The 18,530-nt window shown below is 47.9% G+C and overlaps 1 protein-coding gene across 6 annotated transcripts in view; it reads left to right on the top strand.

Moving 5' to 3' along the window:
* RAP1GAP2 (RAP1 GTPase activating protein 2) overlaps positions 1-18,530 on the top strand; it is a 267,223-nt gene that overhangs the window by 214,381 nt on the left and 34,312 nt on the right. For all 6 annotated transcript variants that reach the window (XM_030799615.1, XM_030799613.1, XM_030799614.1 and 3 more), the window contains 4 exons: positions 2,536-2,619; positions 9,076-9,176; positions 13,156-13,285; positions 15,997-16,152. In XM_030799615.1, the coding sequence (XP_030655475.1) occupies positions 2,536-2,619; positions 9,076-9,176; positions 13,156-13,285; positions 15,997-16,152 (471 nt within the window). The remainder of the gene's footprint in view (positions 1-2,535; positions 2,620-9,075; positions 9,177-13,155; positions 13,286-15,996; positions 16,153-18,530) is intronic.

Raw genomic sequence — 18,530 nt, 5'->3', positions numbered from 1 at the left:
TTCAGTGTTCACGACTGGGCATGCCACTCTCAGAAGCAGCCATGTATCCATCTGCAGTGGCTGAGCAAATGGAGGAGTCCTCTCCTGCACAGAACCTTCTGTCTTCCACGTGCCTCTGTTTACCTATTTTAGCATCTGTTGATACCAGGAGTATGCTACACTTCATTGAACATTTTCTCTCATTGAGACTGACCTCCCCTTTATAATTATAACTGAATGAGTGGGGTTTAACCAAACATTAAAATCCCATCATAAAGGTCTAACTTACCTACAGGTTTGGCAATTTTGGTTGTCAAATCATAGCCACCGAGAGGACCAATGGTGTTTATCTGCACAGTTCTCTCTATCACTTGGAAAGCCTCGGGCCTTGGTAGTAATGGAAGAGCAGCTGTATTTTCATGTTTTCTGTGTTTGAAGGACCGCTGAGTCGGCTGGGATATTCATCTGGCTGAGATGCGCGCATGTGTGTGTTTTTAAAATTTGCAGTTTAGAACGTTCTTTGGGAAGTTCTTCATGGCCTGGTGCCTCTCCCTGGCAGGGCAGCTGTTCCTCCCCTGTGACTCACCCATGCAGGCGTGGAGGCTCCAGGGTCGGGCAGCAGCGCCCTCGCTGGGGAGGCTGCGAAGCGTCTGTTTCCCCAGACGGCTGACAAGCTGAGAGCCTCACAGACATACACCTCACACAGGCCACAGATTCCGGCCAATAAGTTGTGCCTGGTTTGTTCTTCCTCTCGCATAACATGTGGTTGAATCCCTCCTTTTTTTTTTTTTTTTTTCCTTTTTCAAATGTCACATTTAATGTTTTCACCACTGTACTTCAAATCTACACAGTGCAAAGTGACCAGAAAGTGCGCCACGGTAATTTAGACCAACCTCTGAGATGGAACCTTTCACACCAGTGCCTTCTTGGGCTCTTCTGACACTAAACATGTTTCTCGTTCAAGTGCATTGAAATACTTCAGTTGGGTTGATTCTCAGGAGCCTCATGAAAAACAAAACAAAACAAAAACAAAGATATTGCACCATCTTTGTTTAGTAATTTAATGTTTGTGTCTTTCGTAGCAAATAATTACTTCATTGAAGTTAAAACTTCCAAACATAACTTATTAATAGTCTTCAAATTCAGCTCAGATCACTCAAGTTGAAAGTACTCTGCTAAATACAGATAACTTAAAATAGTTTTAACAGTTAATTGTCCGTAACACCCACCAAGGTTTTTTTCCTAGACCAGTTGTAAGACGATCCATTAGTATTCCTTGTACAGGTGAAAAATGATACTCAATTTTCCTGTCTTTTTATTTTTAATGTAAAAGTTGGAAGGGACATTCGAATTTCAAGTCTCCGCACTGAGAATCCCTCCTTTTTATTGCTGAGATTATCCCAACAGCTCCCAAATCTTTTCTTCCCCAATAAGCTTGTTCAGCTCTGGTATTTCTGGAGGGTCATATAGATGATGATGATGTTGATGATGATGACAGCTGCTCCGTGCTCAGCTCTTTCTTTTTGCATCTTCATAACCACACATCTCCATTTAACAGATGAGGAAACTCAGCCCCAGAGAAGCAGCTCACTCAAAGCTACATAGGTAAAAACAGTGGATTCAAAACTAGAGTTTAGGCTGGGTGTGGTGGCTCACGCCTGTAACCTCAGCACTTTGGGAGGCTGAAGCAGGTGGATCACGAGGTCAGGAGTTCGAGACCAGCTTGGCCAACATGGTGAAACCCTGTCTCTACTAAAAATACAAAAATTAGCCGGTGTGATGATGGGGGCCTGTAATTCCAACTACTCGGGAGGCTGAGGCAGGAGAGTTGCTTGAACCCGGGAGGTGGAGGTTACAGTGAGCCGAGACCATGCCATTGCACTCCAGCCTGGGTGACAGAGCAAGACTCCATCTCAAAACAAAAAAAAAAAACAAAGAAAAAAACAAAACCTGAAAAAACTTGGAGTTTAATTTTTCTGATCCCAGTCATCAACTCTATGATGCGTAGTGGAAAATTAGATAGAACCAGGAGTCAGGTTTTTAACATTTCCTCTTTGCATATTGTATTAGGGTATGTTTCTCCTTAGCGTGGTCTCTGTAGAGACCCTCATTTTATGCAGAGGGGATTGAAGTTTGGTCAGGAGCGGCGACTTGCTCAGACTCGGTCTGCTGATTAGAGGTGGAATTAGGACTAGAGTTATCCTTGCTGACCAGTTTTGGGGTTCTGGCTTCACTTTTTACACCACAGATTCAACACTGGGGTCAAGTAAACTGCTGGACACATGTGCCCGAGCCTTGGCTGGCACATCTGGATGGCAGTGGAATGAGTGATACAGAGGTTTGGTTCCTACTGGGGAAGCCCACGTTTTAGAAGGTAGCTGACTTGGGAGCTGCAGCCTGACTGTGTACTTAGGATTTCTCTCCCTCCGTATATGTGGATGTTTCACACCAGGGGACGCGTTCTCTCCCCAAATGGATGCTTCCCCTGCCATGTGCTTCCTCACTTGCTTCCAAATTTAACAAATGTTGATTTTTTTTTCTTGCCACATTTTCCAGGCCTCCCAAATGATTGTGTCCTATGATGAGCATGAAGTCAACAACACATTCAAATTCGGAGTCATTTATCAAAAAGCCAGGCAGGTAAGCAGCGCCATCCATACCGGTGACCGTATCCCGTGGTTTCTCACTTAGGACTCTTTATCCCCACCCTGAACACAGGAGCCCTGACCTGCGTTCTTAAGCATTTGGAATACAACGGTCACATTTAAGGTATGAATTAGACTGGAGGTGGCAGAACTTTCCAGCAAGGCTACTTACAAAAAGGCCTGCACGTCCTTAAACAGTGATGTCATTTTTTTCATATAGCAAATTCTCATTCTTCCTGGCTGCCTCGTCTTATATGTATTTATGGGCTGCTGGTTATAAGAAAAACCAGACGGTCAAGGGAATGGAGGAGCATAGGCTGCTCTCTCCTTGCCCAAATTTCTCCCCACTGGGAATTAGCTTTTTCTCCCCAAACTTGAGTGATGTGATGGAGCCAGCTGGGTGCGTCTCTTCACAACTCTGTTCCGTGACATCATGTTGGCAGCTTGAAGTCAACCATGGTGGAAGTATTTACACTATGGAAATTTGCAAACACCAGGGTTTCTATCTTCCTTCTTTAGAGAGCCAGTGACTCAAAATTTGTCAGCACACCACTGCTCAGCCTCTGTCTTTTGTAGCCCTCACACGTTGCTTTGGAGTTAACTGGCCAGAATCGTGTTTCTCAAAGTGTGTTTCATGAATGCTAGTCTGATGGTGTACTCCGTGAGCAAATGACCTGGGGAGGGGTTGTCACTTGTGTGGGAACCTTTTAAAGGCTTAAAGAACCCCCAAGGTAAAGGACTGTTTATAACTTTGTTGAACTTAGTGGTTTCCATACTTACAGACACAAACTTCCCATCTTCCCTACCTCTTTCCTACCATGAACATTTATTAACATCCCAAGTAGAGGGGTTAGCTGAACACACTGTTTCCTCACCGAGGCTCTTTGAGAGGAAAGTTCCACACCCATTTCATCTTTGTATCATCTAAGAGCCTAGCGTATAAATACACCTTCATATAAACACACTCCATTGTTATGTGAGTTAATGAATGAATAAAAATGTCGGCCCTACTAATGGCAGGTTAATAGGATCTTCTGATATTATTTGTATTTTTTTGCATGACGGTATCTTTCTTGGTTAGAAGACACCTGATCTCATTTAGAGATGTTGGACCTTAAGAGACATGCATTTGCTTAAAAATATTCTAATTAGATGAAGAGTTTAGGATCTGCAAGACGAACACTGATGAATCTTATAATTTAAGGGAGATTATTCAGGTAGCTACTATAATCATTTTCACATATTGCATTTTTATTTTATACAGCTTTGCTAATTAAACCCCCTAATTAAAGTTCTTTGCTTGTGGAATTTACCAAAGCGGATCTTATAAGGTGATTATAATCCAATGTTCCAGCAAAGTTATAATTACTGAATATGAGCCATCCGTCTCCGAGAGGGAGTCTGTGTATTGTTTATGTACCTGATGCTGCTGTGGGGGAAAAAGCCAAGAAGATAAATTTTTTTTTTTTTTAAGCACCTAGGCAGATTGTTGTTTTGCAAACCTGCAGCTGGGGGACATTTAATATGAACATTTGTTGCATCAAAGCCCTATGCTGGTCTCTGGATATAAATGAGCCTCATCTAACTCTCGTGTTTGCTGTGCCCTGTGCTATGCACGCTGGGGGATACGGTGATGACTAAGACCCCTCCCTGAGTGCACGGTCAAGCTCAAGGCCAGGATGGAAGTAATGGCAATGCTACTACTCTCAGACTGGATGTGAATCTTGCAAGAGAAGTGCAGGTCCCAGAGCACACGCTGCATTGTTTTTCTAGTGGGAGATAGTAGGGTGCCTGGAAGCAGCTGCTCTTCCACACTCTGGCCTCACGACCTGGGGCAAGTAGGACATGTGGCTGGAGTTGTGACGCCTTCATGGCATGCTGTAGATGAGGGATTGGCAAACATTTTTGGGTAAAGGGCCAGATACTAAATATTTTAGACTTCATGGGCCTTGGAGTCTCTGTGACAGCTGCTCAGCTTTGCCTTCGTGGTGCAGAAGTAGCAATAGACAATAGATAAATGAGTTGGCCTGTCTGCGTTCCAATAAAACTTTATCAATAAACACAGGCAGCAGGCCAGACTCGGCCCACGGACTGCAGTTTGTTGCCCCCTTCTAGAGTGCAGTGTTTCCCAGCCTTCAGACATTCACAGACCATATCCAGGATTTGTATCATAGCATTTGTTGCACCCTATGCCACTGCTAAGATCTTTATCACACCTATACTATTAACGAAATATTTTCTTTAAAAAGTTTTGTTTTAAACTTACATGCATTTATTTTTTATTTTTATTTTTATTTTTTTGAGACGGAGTTTTGCTCTTGTTACCCAAGCTGGAGTGCAAAGGCATGATCTCGGCTCACTGCAACCTCCGCCTCCCGGGTTCAAGCAATTCTCCTGCCTCAGCTCCCCCGAATAGCTGGGATTACAGGCAGCCACCACCACGCCCAGCTAATTTTGTATTTTTAGTAGAGACGGGGTTTCACCATGTTGGTCAGGCTGGTCTCGAACTCCCGACCTCAGGTGATCCGCCTGCCTCGGCCTCCCAAAGTGCTGGTATTACAGGCGTGAGCCACTGTACCCGGCAACATGCATTTATTTTTAAAGGAAATTTTATATCACTCCTCTGACTGGAAAACCAGTATCATTTATCATGAAATGAAGGTAATTCTAAAAAAAAAAATACCATAAAAAGCAAAATAAAATTACTGAAATCTACCAGATTCTGTTGCCTGTTGAAGGCGTGGAGCCCAAGGTCTGCTTTTTGTTGTTGTTATTGTTACAATTACCTGCTGAAGATGTTCTCTTGAGGTGATCGGGTCAGCTAGAGTGTCTTTGTATCATCTGCAGCTCTTCATGGCAGCCTGTGCATGTTTGCAGAGCCTTCAGCTGTTTGCAGATCCTGCCACTGTGGGTAGAGCCTGTTGATCAGGCAGTGTTTGAAGCCTGTTACTGTTTGCAGGGCTTGCTACTGTTTTCAGCTTTGTTTTTTACAAAATTAGCCGGAGTGGTGGTGGGCGCCTATAGTCCCAGCTACTTGGGAGTCTAAGGCAGGAGAATCGCTTGAACCTGGGAGGCAGAAGTTGCAGTGAGCCGAGATCGTGCCATTGCACTCCAGCTGGAGCAACAAGAGCGAAACTCCATCTCAAAAAAAAAAAAAAAAAATTACTAACCTTTTTTTCTTTAGGTATTTGTAGATTCACATAGAGTTATAAAAAATAATACAGTGAGATCTCATGTACCCTTTACCTACTTTCCCTGCAAAGTAATGTCTTACAAAACGAGAGCACAATACCACAACCAGGATGTGACATCAGTCTCCCAGCTCCAGTCCATAACCCCTGACAACCACTCATCTGTTCTCCAACTTCTAAAACATTGTTATTTCAAAAATGGTATATAAATGGAGTCACATGGTATATAACCACTTGAGATTGGCTTTTTTCCAGTCAGCAAGATTAATCCAAGTTCTTGGGGTATATCAATACTGTGTTCTTTTTCATTGCTGAGTAGTATTCCATGGTATTATAACTGTACCACAGTTTGTGTTTAACCATCACCCACTGAAAGACATTTTTGGCTATTATGAATAAAATTGCTGTGAACATCTGTATATAGGTTTTTGTGTGAACATAAGTTTTCATTTCTCTGGGATACATGCTTAGGAATACAGCTGCTGAGTTGTATGGTAATTATGTGTTTAGTTTTGTAAGAAACTGCTGGCCGGGTGCGGTGGCTCACGCCTGTAATCCCAGCACTTTGGGAGGCCGAGGTGGGTGGATCACGAGGTCAGGAGATCGAGACCATCCTGGCTAACACGGTGAAACCCCGTCTCTCCTAAAAATACAAAAAATTAGCCACGTGGTAGTGGGCGCCTGTAGTTCCAGCTACTCGGGAGGCTGAGGCAGGAGAATCGCTTGAACCCGGGAGGCGGAGGTTGCCGTGAGCTGAGATTGCACCACTGCATTCTAGCCTGGGAGACAGAGCGAGACTCCATCTCAAAAAGACTCCGTCTCAAAAAAAAAAAAAAAAAAAAAAAAAACTGCCAAACTGTTTTCTAGAGTGTTTCTTCTCACCAGCAATGTACGAGTGATCCAGTTTCTCTATAACCTGCCAGCATTTGGTGTTGTGACTGTTTTTTATTTTAGCCATTCTGATAGATGTGTAGTGATATCACCTTATGGTTTTAATTTGCATTTCTCTAATGGTTAACGATGTTGGACATCTTTTCATGTGCTTATTTGCCATCTGTATATCCTCTTAGGGGAAATGCCTGTTCACGTCTTTTTTTTTTTGAGACAGGGTCTCACTCTGTCACCCAAGCTGGAGTGCAGTGGTGTGATCTCAGCTCACTGCAACCTCCGCCTCGTGGGTTCCAGCGATTCTCCCACCTCAGCCTCCCAGGTAGCTGGGACTACAGGCACGTGCCACCATGCCTAGCTGATTTTTGCATTTTTAGTAGAGACTGGGTTTTGCCATGTTGGCCAGGCTGGTTTCGAACTCTGGACCTCAAGTGATCTGCCTGCCTCGGCCTCCCATAGTGCTAGAATTACAGGCGTGAGCCACCGCGCCCGGCCGTTTTCATGTCTTTTGGCCACTTTCTAATTGGATTTTTTTTAACTGTTGGGTTAAAAACATTTTTAAAAATAACAGCTTTATTGAGTACATCAGCATAATTCTCGTACCATATAATTCATAATGTAATTTATATCTCAATAAAGTGTGCAGTTCAGTGGTTTGTAGCGTAACCACAGAATCGTGCACCTGTCCTCACTAACTCCAGAACATATTCATCCCCCCCAAAAGAAACCCCACTCTCACCAGCAGTCACTCCCCATCCCCCTTTCCTTTAGCTCCTGCCAACCCTAATCTAATTTCTGTCTCTACAGATTTGCCTATTCTAGACCTTTTATAAATGGAATCATCATATGTGGCCTTTTGTGTCTGGTTTCTTTCACTCAGCGTAATGTTTTCAGGGTTTATCCAGGTCGTAGTATGTATCAGCACGTTGTTCCTTGTTCATGGCCAAATAATATTCCATTGTGTGGATAGCCCACATTTTGTCTATCTATTCATCAGATGGACATTTGGGTTCTTTCTCCTTTTGGGCTATTATGAGTAGTGCTGCTATTGATATTCATGTATACATTTTCTGTGGACATGTTTTCATTTCTCTTTGGTATATACCTGAGAGTGAAGTTGCTGGATCATATGGTGACTCTGTGATTAGCCTTTGGTATATGCCGGGGAGTGAAGTTTCTGGATCATATGGTGACTGTGCGTTTAGCCTTTGGTATTTGCCGGGGAGTGAAGTTGCCGGATCATATGGTGACTCTGCGTTTAGCCTTCGGTATGTGCCCAGGAGTGAAGTTTCTGGATCATATGGTGACTGTGCGTTTAGCCTTCGGTATTTGCCCGGGAGTGAAGTTGCCGGATCATATGGTGACTCTGTTTAGCCTTTGGTACATGCCTGGGAGCAAAGTTGCCAGATCATATGGTGACTCTGTGATTAGCCTTTGGTATATGCCCAGGAGTGAAGTTTCTGGATCATATGGTGACTCTGCATTAGCCTTTGGTATATGCCGGGAGTGAAGTTTCTGGATCATATGGTGACTGTTTTGCTTTTTTTGCGGAGTGAAGTTCGGATCATATGGTGACTCTGCATTTAGCCTTCGGTATTTGCCCGGGAGTGAAGTTGCCGGATCATATGGTGACTCTGCATTTAGCCTTCGGTATTTGCCCGGGAGTGAAGTTGCCGGATCATATGGTGACTCTGCGTTTAGCCTTTTGAGGAACTGCTGGACTGTTTTCCACAGTGGCTGCGTCATTTTCCATTTTCGGCAGCAGCGTGTGATGGTTCTGATTTCTCCACACCCTCACCAACACTTGTTATTGCCTTTTATTGCCTTTATTTTTCACTGTGGCCATCCTAGTGGGTGGGAAGTGGTATATCATTGTGGTTTTGATTACTTTAGAGTTTTGAGAGTTCTGTATTCTTTTTTTTTTTTTTTTTTTTGAGACGGGGTCTCACTCTGTCACCCAGACTGGATGGAGTGCAATGGCGTGATCTTGGCCCACTGCAACCTGCACTTCCCAGGCTCAAGCGATTCTCCTGTCTCAGTCTCCCGAGTAGCTGGGATTACAGGCAGTCACCACCATGCCCAGTTACTTTTTGTATTTTTAGTAGAGACGGGGTTTTACCATGTTGGCCAGGCTGGTCTCGAACTCCTGACCTCAAGTGACCCACCCGCCTCAGCCTCCCAAAGTGCTGGGAGTGAGTCTCCATCAGTCTCTCCTCTCTCCACCCCAGTCCCACTGAGGGCAGCTGTGGTGGACGTGCTGGGAGATAGGGAGAAAGGAAGAAAGGGACCAGGTATCTGGGCATCCATATTCCTTCCTTTAGCATCACAAAGGATTTTTCTAATTCCTGCCCTTGTTCCTGTTTCTCTTTCAGACCCTGGAGGAGGAGCTATTTGGGAACAATGAGGAGAGCCCAGCTTTTAAGGAGTTCTTGGACCTGCTGGGGGACACGATCACACTGCAGGATTTCAAAGGGTGGGTTTTAGCCACGTGACAGCTCCAGCTCCATCAACAAGGGCACTAGAGGAAGGGCAAGAGGCAGACAGCTCAGTCCTCAGGGAGCACATGTGAGTTAAAAACACACAAGAAATGAGGGATGGCTTTTCAGGGTCTGATAGCTCGCTGCATTCCTAAGGAATCGGGTCCAAGGAGTGAGCCAGTGTGGCAGATTCCCCTGAAGTTGTTCATGTTCGGCCCTGGGCTCCGCCCCAGACTTGCGTTCCTACTTACCTTTGGCCCAGACTGAGAATGGAAGGAATCCACCTTCCCTGTCACTCACCTGCCAGGTGTGTGGGAAAGGGAGCCCCGTGCAGTTTTGGGGGGAAATGGCCTATTTTATTTAATTTTTAATTTTTTTATTTTTGGAGACAGAGTCTTGCTCTGTTGCCCAGGCTGGAGTGCAGTGGTGTGATCTCAGCTCATGTAACCTCGGCCTCCCAGGTTCAGGCGATTCTTTTGCCTCAGCCTCTGGAGTAGCTGGGACTACAGGCGCCAGCCACCACGCCTGGCTAAGGTTTTTGTATTTGAGTAGAGACGGGGTTTCGCCATGTTGCCCAGGCTGGTCTTGAACTCTTGAGCTCAGGCAATCCACCCACCTCAGCCTCCCAAAGTGCTAGGATTACCGGCGTGAGCCGCTGCGCCTGGCCTGAAATGACCTATTTTAGATAATACACAAAGAATGCATCATGAGGAGCTGATGCACATATAACAGTTCCTCAGGCAGGAATCCATACAGCAGTCTGTGCTTTTTTTTTTTTTTTATTTTGAGACGGAGCCGCGCTCTCTCGCCAGGCTGGAATGCAGTGGTGCTATCTTGACTCCTGGCAACCTGTGCCTCCTGGGTTCAAGCGATTCTCCTGCATCAGCCTCCCGTGTAGCTGGGACTACAAGGCGCGCGCCACCACGCCCGGCTAATTTTTGTATTTTTAGTAGAGACGGGGTTTCACCATGTTAGCCAGGATGGTCTCGATCTCCTGACCTCATGATCCGCCCGCCTGGGCCTCCCAAAGTGCTGGGATTACAGGCGTGAGCCACTGTGCCTGGCCCTGTCTATGCTTTTTTTAGTGGGCAGTAAGATAGAACATTGGGGCCGTTGCTTGGAAAACTCTGGCCCTTGACTTTCCTTGGCCAAGGCTGCATTTGGGATGAGCCCAGACCTGGCCAGCCTGTTTTGTCCTTGGTGGCTGGCAGATGGCTCCAGGCCCCAGAATTCCCCACCCCAGCAGCCAGATTGACATGAGCTCCTCACATCATGTGTGAAGATACCTAGCCCAGTGCCTGGCACGCAGCGGATATTCACTAATCACTTTCTTCCTCTGCTTCCTTCTCTGTCCTTCCTTCTTTTTCCTTTCCTCTCTTCCTCCATCTTCTCCCTCCCTCAAGGTCATCACAGCTGTCTAGAGTCAGTCACACCCAGGATAAAACCCCTGCTCCACCACTTATTAGCTCTGTGACTTTGGATAAGTGACTTGACCTCCACAAGCCTCGGTTTCCTCACTGTAAAAAGGGAGATAAAGGGCTGGGCTCAGTGGCTCACGCCTGTAATCCCAGCACTTTGGGAGGCCGAGGTGGGTGGATCACGAGGTCAGGAGTTCGAGACCAGCCTGGCCAATATGGTGAAACCCCGTCTCTACTAAAAATACAAAAAAAAAAAAAAAAAAAATTAGCCGGGCATGGTGGCGGGTGCCTGTAGTCCCAGCTACTTGGGAGGCTGAGGCCAGAGAATCACTTGAACCCAAAGGGCAGTGGTTGCAATGAGCCGAGATTGCACCAGTGCACTTCAGCCTGGTCAATAGAGGGAGACTCCGTCAAAAAAAAAAAAGAAAAAAAAGGAGATAAAGATAGTTCAGCCCTCCAAGGTTTTGGGGGGATTAAAATAAGATAATGGGCTGAGCGTGGTGGCTCACGCCTGTAACCCCAGCACTTTGGGAGGCTGAGGTGGGCAGATCACGAGGTCAGGAGATCGAGACCATCTTGGCCAACATGGTGAAACCACGTCTCTACTAAAAATACAAAAAATTAGCCAGGTGTGGTGGCACGTGCCTGTAGTCCAGCTACTTGGGAGGCTGAGGCAGGAGAATCACTTGAACCCAGGAGGTGGAGGCTGCAGTGAGCTGAGATTGTGCCATTGCACTCCAGCCTGGGCGACAGAGTGAGACTCTGTCTAAAAAATAAATAAATAAGTAAATAAAAAATAAAAGATAAGATAATGCTCACGAAACACTTAAGTGCCGTGCAGGGGTAGTCATGATTGTTATTGTTCTCATATTGCCACCTTTCATTGACTTTGAGATGCTATCATTATAAGACACATCCTGTGACGTTGAAATGTGAAAAAATGGCCAGGCACGGTGGGTCTCACCTGTAATCCCAGCACTTTGGGAGGCCGAGGCGGGTGGATCGCTTGAGCCCAGGAGTTTGAGACCAGCCTAGGCAACATGGTGAGACCCTGTCACTACAAAAATTTGAAAAACTATAAACATTAGCCAACTATTGTGGTTGCCCCTGTGGCCCCGGCTACTTGGCAGGCTGAGGCGAGGAGGATCACTTGAGCCCAGGAGGTTGAGGCTGCAGTGAGCCGTGATGACGCCATTGCACTCCAGCCTGGATGACAGAGTGAACCCCTGACCCAAACCAAAACAAAACGTGGGCCTTAGAATAGGTGAAATACAGTGTAGTAAGCCCAGAAGGTCCTCAGAGATATGAAATTCTATCCCTTTATTTTATGGAGGCCCAGAGAGACTAAATGAATTGTCCACGATCACGTGCTGATTTAGTGGCAGAAGCAGGTCTAGAACCCGGAGCTCCTGCCCCCTGTCCAGTGTCCTTTCTGCCATGCCAGCCTGTGCACATTTTCTGGCTTGTATTGTAGTGTGGGGGGTGCTGAGATTCTAGGTCCATCTTATTTCGTTTTCTTAAAGGAACCTGCATGTGCTGAATACTGTGATCAAAGCTGGCAGCTGTGTGTATAAAGGCAGAAGGGACAGCTCCTGGAAGCCCACCCAGTTCCTTAGAGCTTTTCTTTCTTGCCTGTGAGGAGACAGCCAGAGAAGGGACTTCCCTGGATACTCCCAAGCTGGGTGCTGCAGTGGTTGGGCCTGTATCTTAGGGACTAGCTGGGCAGAAGTGGAGCATCTGCCACCTCTTCCGGCTGACTCCAGATGCTCTTCTGGGGCTCCCCACCAGCCAACAGGATGGCTGGCTGCCCTATCTCTGGGCAGAGGACTTGGACATGGCCTTGCAGAGCGCAAAGAAAGGCCAGCGCCCAGCCTTAGGGGAATGGCACCGGGGACGGGCATTTGTTTGGGATTGTGGATGGACGAGCTTCCTTCCCATATAACCATCAAGTGTGGAGACGACTCAGCCAAGGCTTGAGATGGAGGTTCTGCTTTGTGATTGATTGATTGATTGATTGATTGATTGATGGAGTCTTGCTCTTGTCGCCCAGGCTGGAGTACAGTGGCGCCATCTTGGCTCACTGCAACCCCTGCCTCCTGGGTTCAAGTGATTCTCCTGCTTCAGCCTTCTGAGTAGCTGGGATTACAGGCATGCACCACCATATCTGGCTAACTTTTGTATTTTTAGTAGAGACGGGGTTTCACCATGTTGGCCAGGCTGGTCTCGAACTCCTGACCTCAGGTGACCTGCCCACCTTGGCCTCCCAAAGTGCTGGGATGACAGGCATGAGCCACTGTGCCCGGCCAACTTTGTCTTTAAATAATGAGTTTGTGGGTAGAGTGCCAGGGCTGATATACCTGGAAGAACAGATCTACCTGCTTTTCCCACATCACAGCCTGCTCTGCCCTCAGCTCTCCTGTCTCCTCTGCTGCGTGTCCTCTGCTGCGTGTCCTCTGCTGCCTGTCCTCAGCTGCGTATACTTAGGGGAGCTTGCATTAAGTTGCCCACTTTGCCTCACTCTCTTTTCTTCCCATCTCCTGCCCTGTTTTGTTGACAGTTTCCGAGGAGGCCTGGATGTGACCCACGGACAGACAGGGGTGGAATCAGTGTATACGACATTCCGGGACAGGGAGATCATGTTTCACGTTTCCACAAAGCTGCCATTTACCGAGGGAGACGCCCAGCAGGTAACTGGTTTGGGAGGGCTTTGGGAGCCCAGGGCATGTGAGGTGAAGGCCCGCCTCTGGTCTGACCTGCTAAGAGACTGTGGCCCTCCCCATATTCGTTCCCATAGCCGGCCAGTTGTTCAGCTGTGCAGCAGCGTCACAGTCAGTTCTGTTGTGTTTCTGGCCGAGGCTGTGCCTCAGCGGTCCATTCTGTTGTGTTTCTGGCCGAGGCCGCACCTCAGTGGCCCTGGGTGGGAGGCAGGGTAGAGCTTGTGTTTCTTCCCCGTTGACTGATGGGGAGACTGCAGCCCACGGTGGTGACAAGACTTCCTTGAAGTTTATCCGTTTATTAGGGGCAGAGCCTGGGGGCCCTGGTCATAGAGGGTGGTGGTAAACGGTGCATGGTGGGGTTTGCAGATGGGGGCCTGAAGCTGGCTGTGCCACTTTGGGGCGTGTGACTCTGGGCAAGCCAGTTAACCTTCTCATCTATAAAAAGGGGGTAACACCACCCACGGTAGAGGGTTATTGTGGGGATTACATACATTACTGACTAGGGTTCATACGATGCCCAACTCATGGCCGGCTTCCTATAGAACAGCTGTTCCCTGTCCAGCCCCTGGTCATTTTGTCCCCCTTCCTGCCCCAGTGACGGAAGGCTGGTTATTGCGTGAGAATCCTTCCCCACCCCCAGCCTTCCTCATCTCACAGGCTCCTCTCTCACCACACCTGTGGAAATTCAGCCTTGACCTCCACCAGAGAGACCTGGATGAGACCCCTGTCCCCACTGCTTTCCTGCTGTGCCCCCTGTTTGCTGCTCTGACAGCCGTGCATCCCTGGGGAGAGCCGCGGCTGGTCCCTGGCTGTTGAAAGCCCAGTTCCCCCAGCCCGCCTTCTGCCCCTTTTCAGTCTGGGAAAATAAGAAATGCAGGCAGGCCTTTGCCCAAACTCTGCCCTGTGTCTCCGAGCAGGAACTGGGGAGGGAGCACAGATGTAAAATTGTAAACATAGCGCCTGGCTTCTTAGGAAAGAAGGAAGTTGGCAAACGAGATGATGTGTTGGCTCTAAAATAGCTATTGAATGTTCCAGAAACAAATGGAAGCAGAATTCCTTTTGTATCCAAAGTGGGTTTTCGTTCAACCTTTCACCTCCAGCCCCTCTGTTCCCTTATGGCCTGTCTCACCCGATGCCCCTGCCTGGGCCTGAGGCTGGTTCTCTCTGGGCCTTCTCAGTCTTATGTATGTTTCTTGGGAAATACACCTTGGCACAGGGCTCGGCTCTCGGCGGGGACGGAGTAAATATTAGTTTTCTCTTCCTGAGAAGTGGGAAGATGTGCGTGGAGTGAGGCCATTTGTGTAAAAGCGCCCAGCACAGTGCTTGGTGTATAACAGGTGCTCAGTGAATGAGAAACTCAGTGTGAAGGGACTGAGCGTTGGGCCTGCATGCAGTAGGTGCTTAATAAAGGAACAAATGCATAGGCAGGCACCTAGCCCAGACTTGACGTACAGGAGAGGGTTTTTGTGTGTGTGTGAGGAGGGCTGTCACTCTCACCCAGGCTGGAGTGCAGTGGTGCGATCATAGCTCACTGCAGCCTTGAACTTCAGGACAGGGTTAACATTTGATATCACGCATGAACAGCCCAGCATGGTTCCAGGGACACACCAGGTGCTTGGTGGCCGAGATCACACCCAGAAGCACCTGGCCCTGCTTGGGATATGGAGTTATGGTTGGGGTCCTCCTTCCATCCCACCTGCGCCAACCTGGGTGATCAGTGCTGTCATGATCTGCCACCTCATCGCTCTCATTCACTTTCAAGACCCCCGACCACGTCTCCTCCTCCAGGAAGCCCTCTCAGGTTGCTGTCAGACCCTGTAATTTTGCCCTCGCCTCTGTCTCCAGAGCTGTCAGGCATTTCATGCACAGCAGCTGATTTAGCTCTTCCTGGCTGGTGGCTTTGTTAGTTTTCTCAGGTGGCTTCACCTGTGTTTGTATTTCTCCCAGATCAATGACAGGCTCTACCAGGGCAAGACCCAGCCTCGCCTTTTAAATATTCTCGCCAAGTCCTGAGTCAGGGATCTGCATGCTGTAGAGGTCAGTAAGATGCTCGCTAGCCTCTGCCTAACGACTTGGCCATCTTCCCCATTCTTTTTCCTTTTTGGTGGCTTCTAAAGATTGAAAGAAGGTCGGGCACAGTGGCTTACACCTATAATCCCCGCACTTTGGGAGGCTGAGGCAGGCTGGTCAGGAGTTTCAGACCAGCCTGGCCAACATGGTGAAACCTCATCTCTACCAAAAAATACAGAAATTAGTGGGTGTAGTGTCACGTGTCTGTAATCCCAGCTACTCGGGAGGCTAAGGTGGGAGAATCACTTGAACCCAGGAGGCGGAGGTTGCAGTGAGCCGAGATCGTGCCACTGCATTCCAGCCTGGACAACAGAGCGAGACCCTGTCTCAAAAAAAAAAAAAAAACAAAAAGATTGAAAGAAGAACCCCCCTGGTTTTCCCCAAATAGGAAAGCAACTCAAAAGATACACAGAGCACAAAGCGTATTCCACGCACTTCTCCCCTTGCTGCCCGGCATCGGTACTGTGCTTTCATACCTAAATTTCCAAAACAGCAACCGCAAACTCTTTGCACTCAGAATTCAGTTTTCCTGTGTGCAAAGGAAAGTGAACCCACTCTTTCCCCAAAACATCTTTCATGATGTTCCTAAACTCTCAATACTTTTTATTTAGCTCCAGAGAAAGAGACACATTGGAAATGACATCGTGGCCATCATCTTCCAAGAGGAAAACACACCGTTTGTCCCAGACATGATTGCCTCCAATTTCTTACATGCCTACATCGTCGTGCAGGTGGACACCCCGGGCACAGAGACCCCATCCTACAAGGTATGGAGAACGCCTTGTTGGAGGGAGTGGGGGGCCTCGACACCTCATCCTGTGTGGGTCCTATGATACCAGAGGACACTAGTCCTCAGCAGTCAGAGATTCTCCATGAGTTCGCAGGTTTCTGGGGTTTGGAGCTAGATTCGGGGTGAGGAGGACCTTCCAAGGCCACCTGATCCCCCTCGCTGCCTCCAGGCTCAGTGGCATCTCACTTGAGGGCTGAGGAGCTGTGAGTGTAGTATTTGGAATTTGGTAATGCCATTTGCTCGAGTAAGGCAGAGCTAGAATAAAGAAAGGGCATGGAAAGGACAAGCAGGAAAGGGTAGCTATAGAAGGGTGGTAACGAAGGAAAAAAGAAAAAAATGTTTATGGTGAGGGTGGACAGGAGGGGCCTGGTAGACCCTGGCCACTGGGTGAGCCCCTGGCCTGGCTGTTTTGGACAAATGATGGATCTTAATTTAAAGACCTCCAGGGAGGCAGATACGCAAACACGTGGGTCTGAACCTCCCAAGCAGTCACGGGTCTGTCAGATGGTTCGAAATCCTCACCGGTGCAGATGACAGTGAGACAGGGCAGATCATTGCCCCTGCAGTCCCCCGCTCCCCACTCCTTCTGGCTGGATCGCTGACCCTCCCTCCTCTGCTCCACGAGAAAGAATCTCCACCTCTTGGGCAACAGTCTCTTGGTATCACAGTGCTGTGGCGGGCGCGGGACTCAAGGGTGATGGACTGAGGCGGGGCTTTCAAGGCAAGGGTTAGGCAGGCTCTGACTCCCTGCCGATAAGTGCAAAATGCTGAATTTGTGTCCTTCCTTGGATTCCTGAAAAGAGAGGCCGTACTACCTTAAATTCTCAAAGGGCTCCCTGCTCCGCAAAATATCAGGAACCACTGTTCTAAGGGAGAGGAAAGACGAGCCTGTGATTGCTAATGGGAAACCACGAGGCCTGAAAATGTTTGCCATCAAATAATTTCAGCCCATCCTGATTCCTAGGGTTCATGATGCCACAGCACTTCAACTCAGTTAAGTGCAAAATTCACGTCAGCTTTTAAAACCAAATGTGAATCATCAGAAGAAAATAAAAAGAGGCTGGGCACGGCAGCATACGCCTGTAATTCTAGCGCTTTGGGAGGCAGAGGCAGGAGGATTGTTTGAGGCCAGAAGTTCAAGACCAGCCTGGGCAACATAGTGAGACCCTGTCTCTAAAAAAAACAAAACAAAACAAAATAAATAAAACAAAACAAGCAACAGAAACCAAATAGCACCTCCCTCCTGCTGAGACTGATTCCTTTATGCCCAGGCTCATGCATCCCTGCCATTGAGCAGTTTTAGCTGAAGCTGGTGAAGACATGGTGTGAGCATTTCTTTTCTTTTCTTTTCTTTTCTTTTTGAGACAGAATCTTGCTCTGTCGCCCAGGCTGGAGTGCAGTGGCGCAGTCTCGGCTCACTGCAACCTCTGCCTCCCAGATTCAAGTGACTCCTGCCTCAGCCTCCCGAGTAGCTGGGACTACAGGCGGCCACCACCACACCCAACTAATTTTTGTATTTTTAGTAGAGACGGGGTTTCTCCATGTTGGCAAGGCTAGTCTCGAACTCCTGACCTCAGGTGATCCACCTGCCTCTGCCTCCCAAAGTCCTGGGATGACAGGCGTGAGCCACTGTGCCCAGCCCATTTCTTGAAAGCTACAGGATCACCTGCTTTGAGCGAAATGGGCATTCACTTCAAACAGCTGCTTCATTCATGTGTTGGTCGAAGCAAGTTGACTCACTCAGTGCCTGCTGTGTGCCAAGCACCAGGCTGGAATGGGGCTCTTGGAGGTAACAGAATCAGCCTCAGGGCCTTCCTGATGCCGGAGAAGGGACAGAAGAAGCAGGGAGTGCAGGTCAGCCACTGGGCAGCTGAACTAGTCAACTGCTTCTTTTAATAGACAGTTGAAGAGGAAGAACTACTGAGAAGGATCCTTGAAATGAAGCCATGTGATAGGAGGGCTACCAGACCCTCTGGCAGAATGAGCCCTCCTGTAGACGTTTAGCATTTGCTTGTCTTTCCTAATAGGAAATGCATCTCAGCTAACCAGCTTCTCCACTTTCCTGAGACCTTAGCCGAGTGGTGCACTCATACAGAGAAAAATCAGAGATCCAAAAAAGCACCACCCCGCCTCCAGCTTTGGTGCCGGAAGTCTTTACCCACTCTTCTTCTTTTTTTTTTTTTTTTTTTGAGACAGAGTCTCGCTCTGTCACTCAGGCTAGAGTGCAGTGGTGTGATCTTGGCTCACTGCAAGCTGCGCCTCCCGGGTTCAAGCAATTCTCCTGCCTCAGCCTCCCGAGTAGCTGGGATTACAGGCACCCACCACCATACCCGGCTAATTTTTGTATTTTTGGTA

Source organism: Nomascus leucogenys, chromosome 19 (assembly GCF_006542625.1).
Source record: "Nomascus leucogenys isolate Asia chromosome 19, Asia_NLE_v1, whole genome shotgun sequence".
Lineage (NCBI taxonomy): Eukaryota > Metazoa > Chordata > Mammalia > Primates > Hylobatidae > Nomascus > Nomascus leucogenys.
Note: the sequence above shows the minus strand (reverse complement) of the source record. Positions and strands in the feature narration are given on the sequence as shown.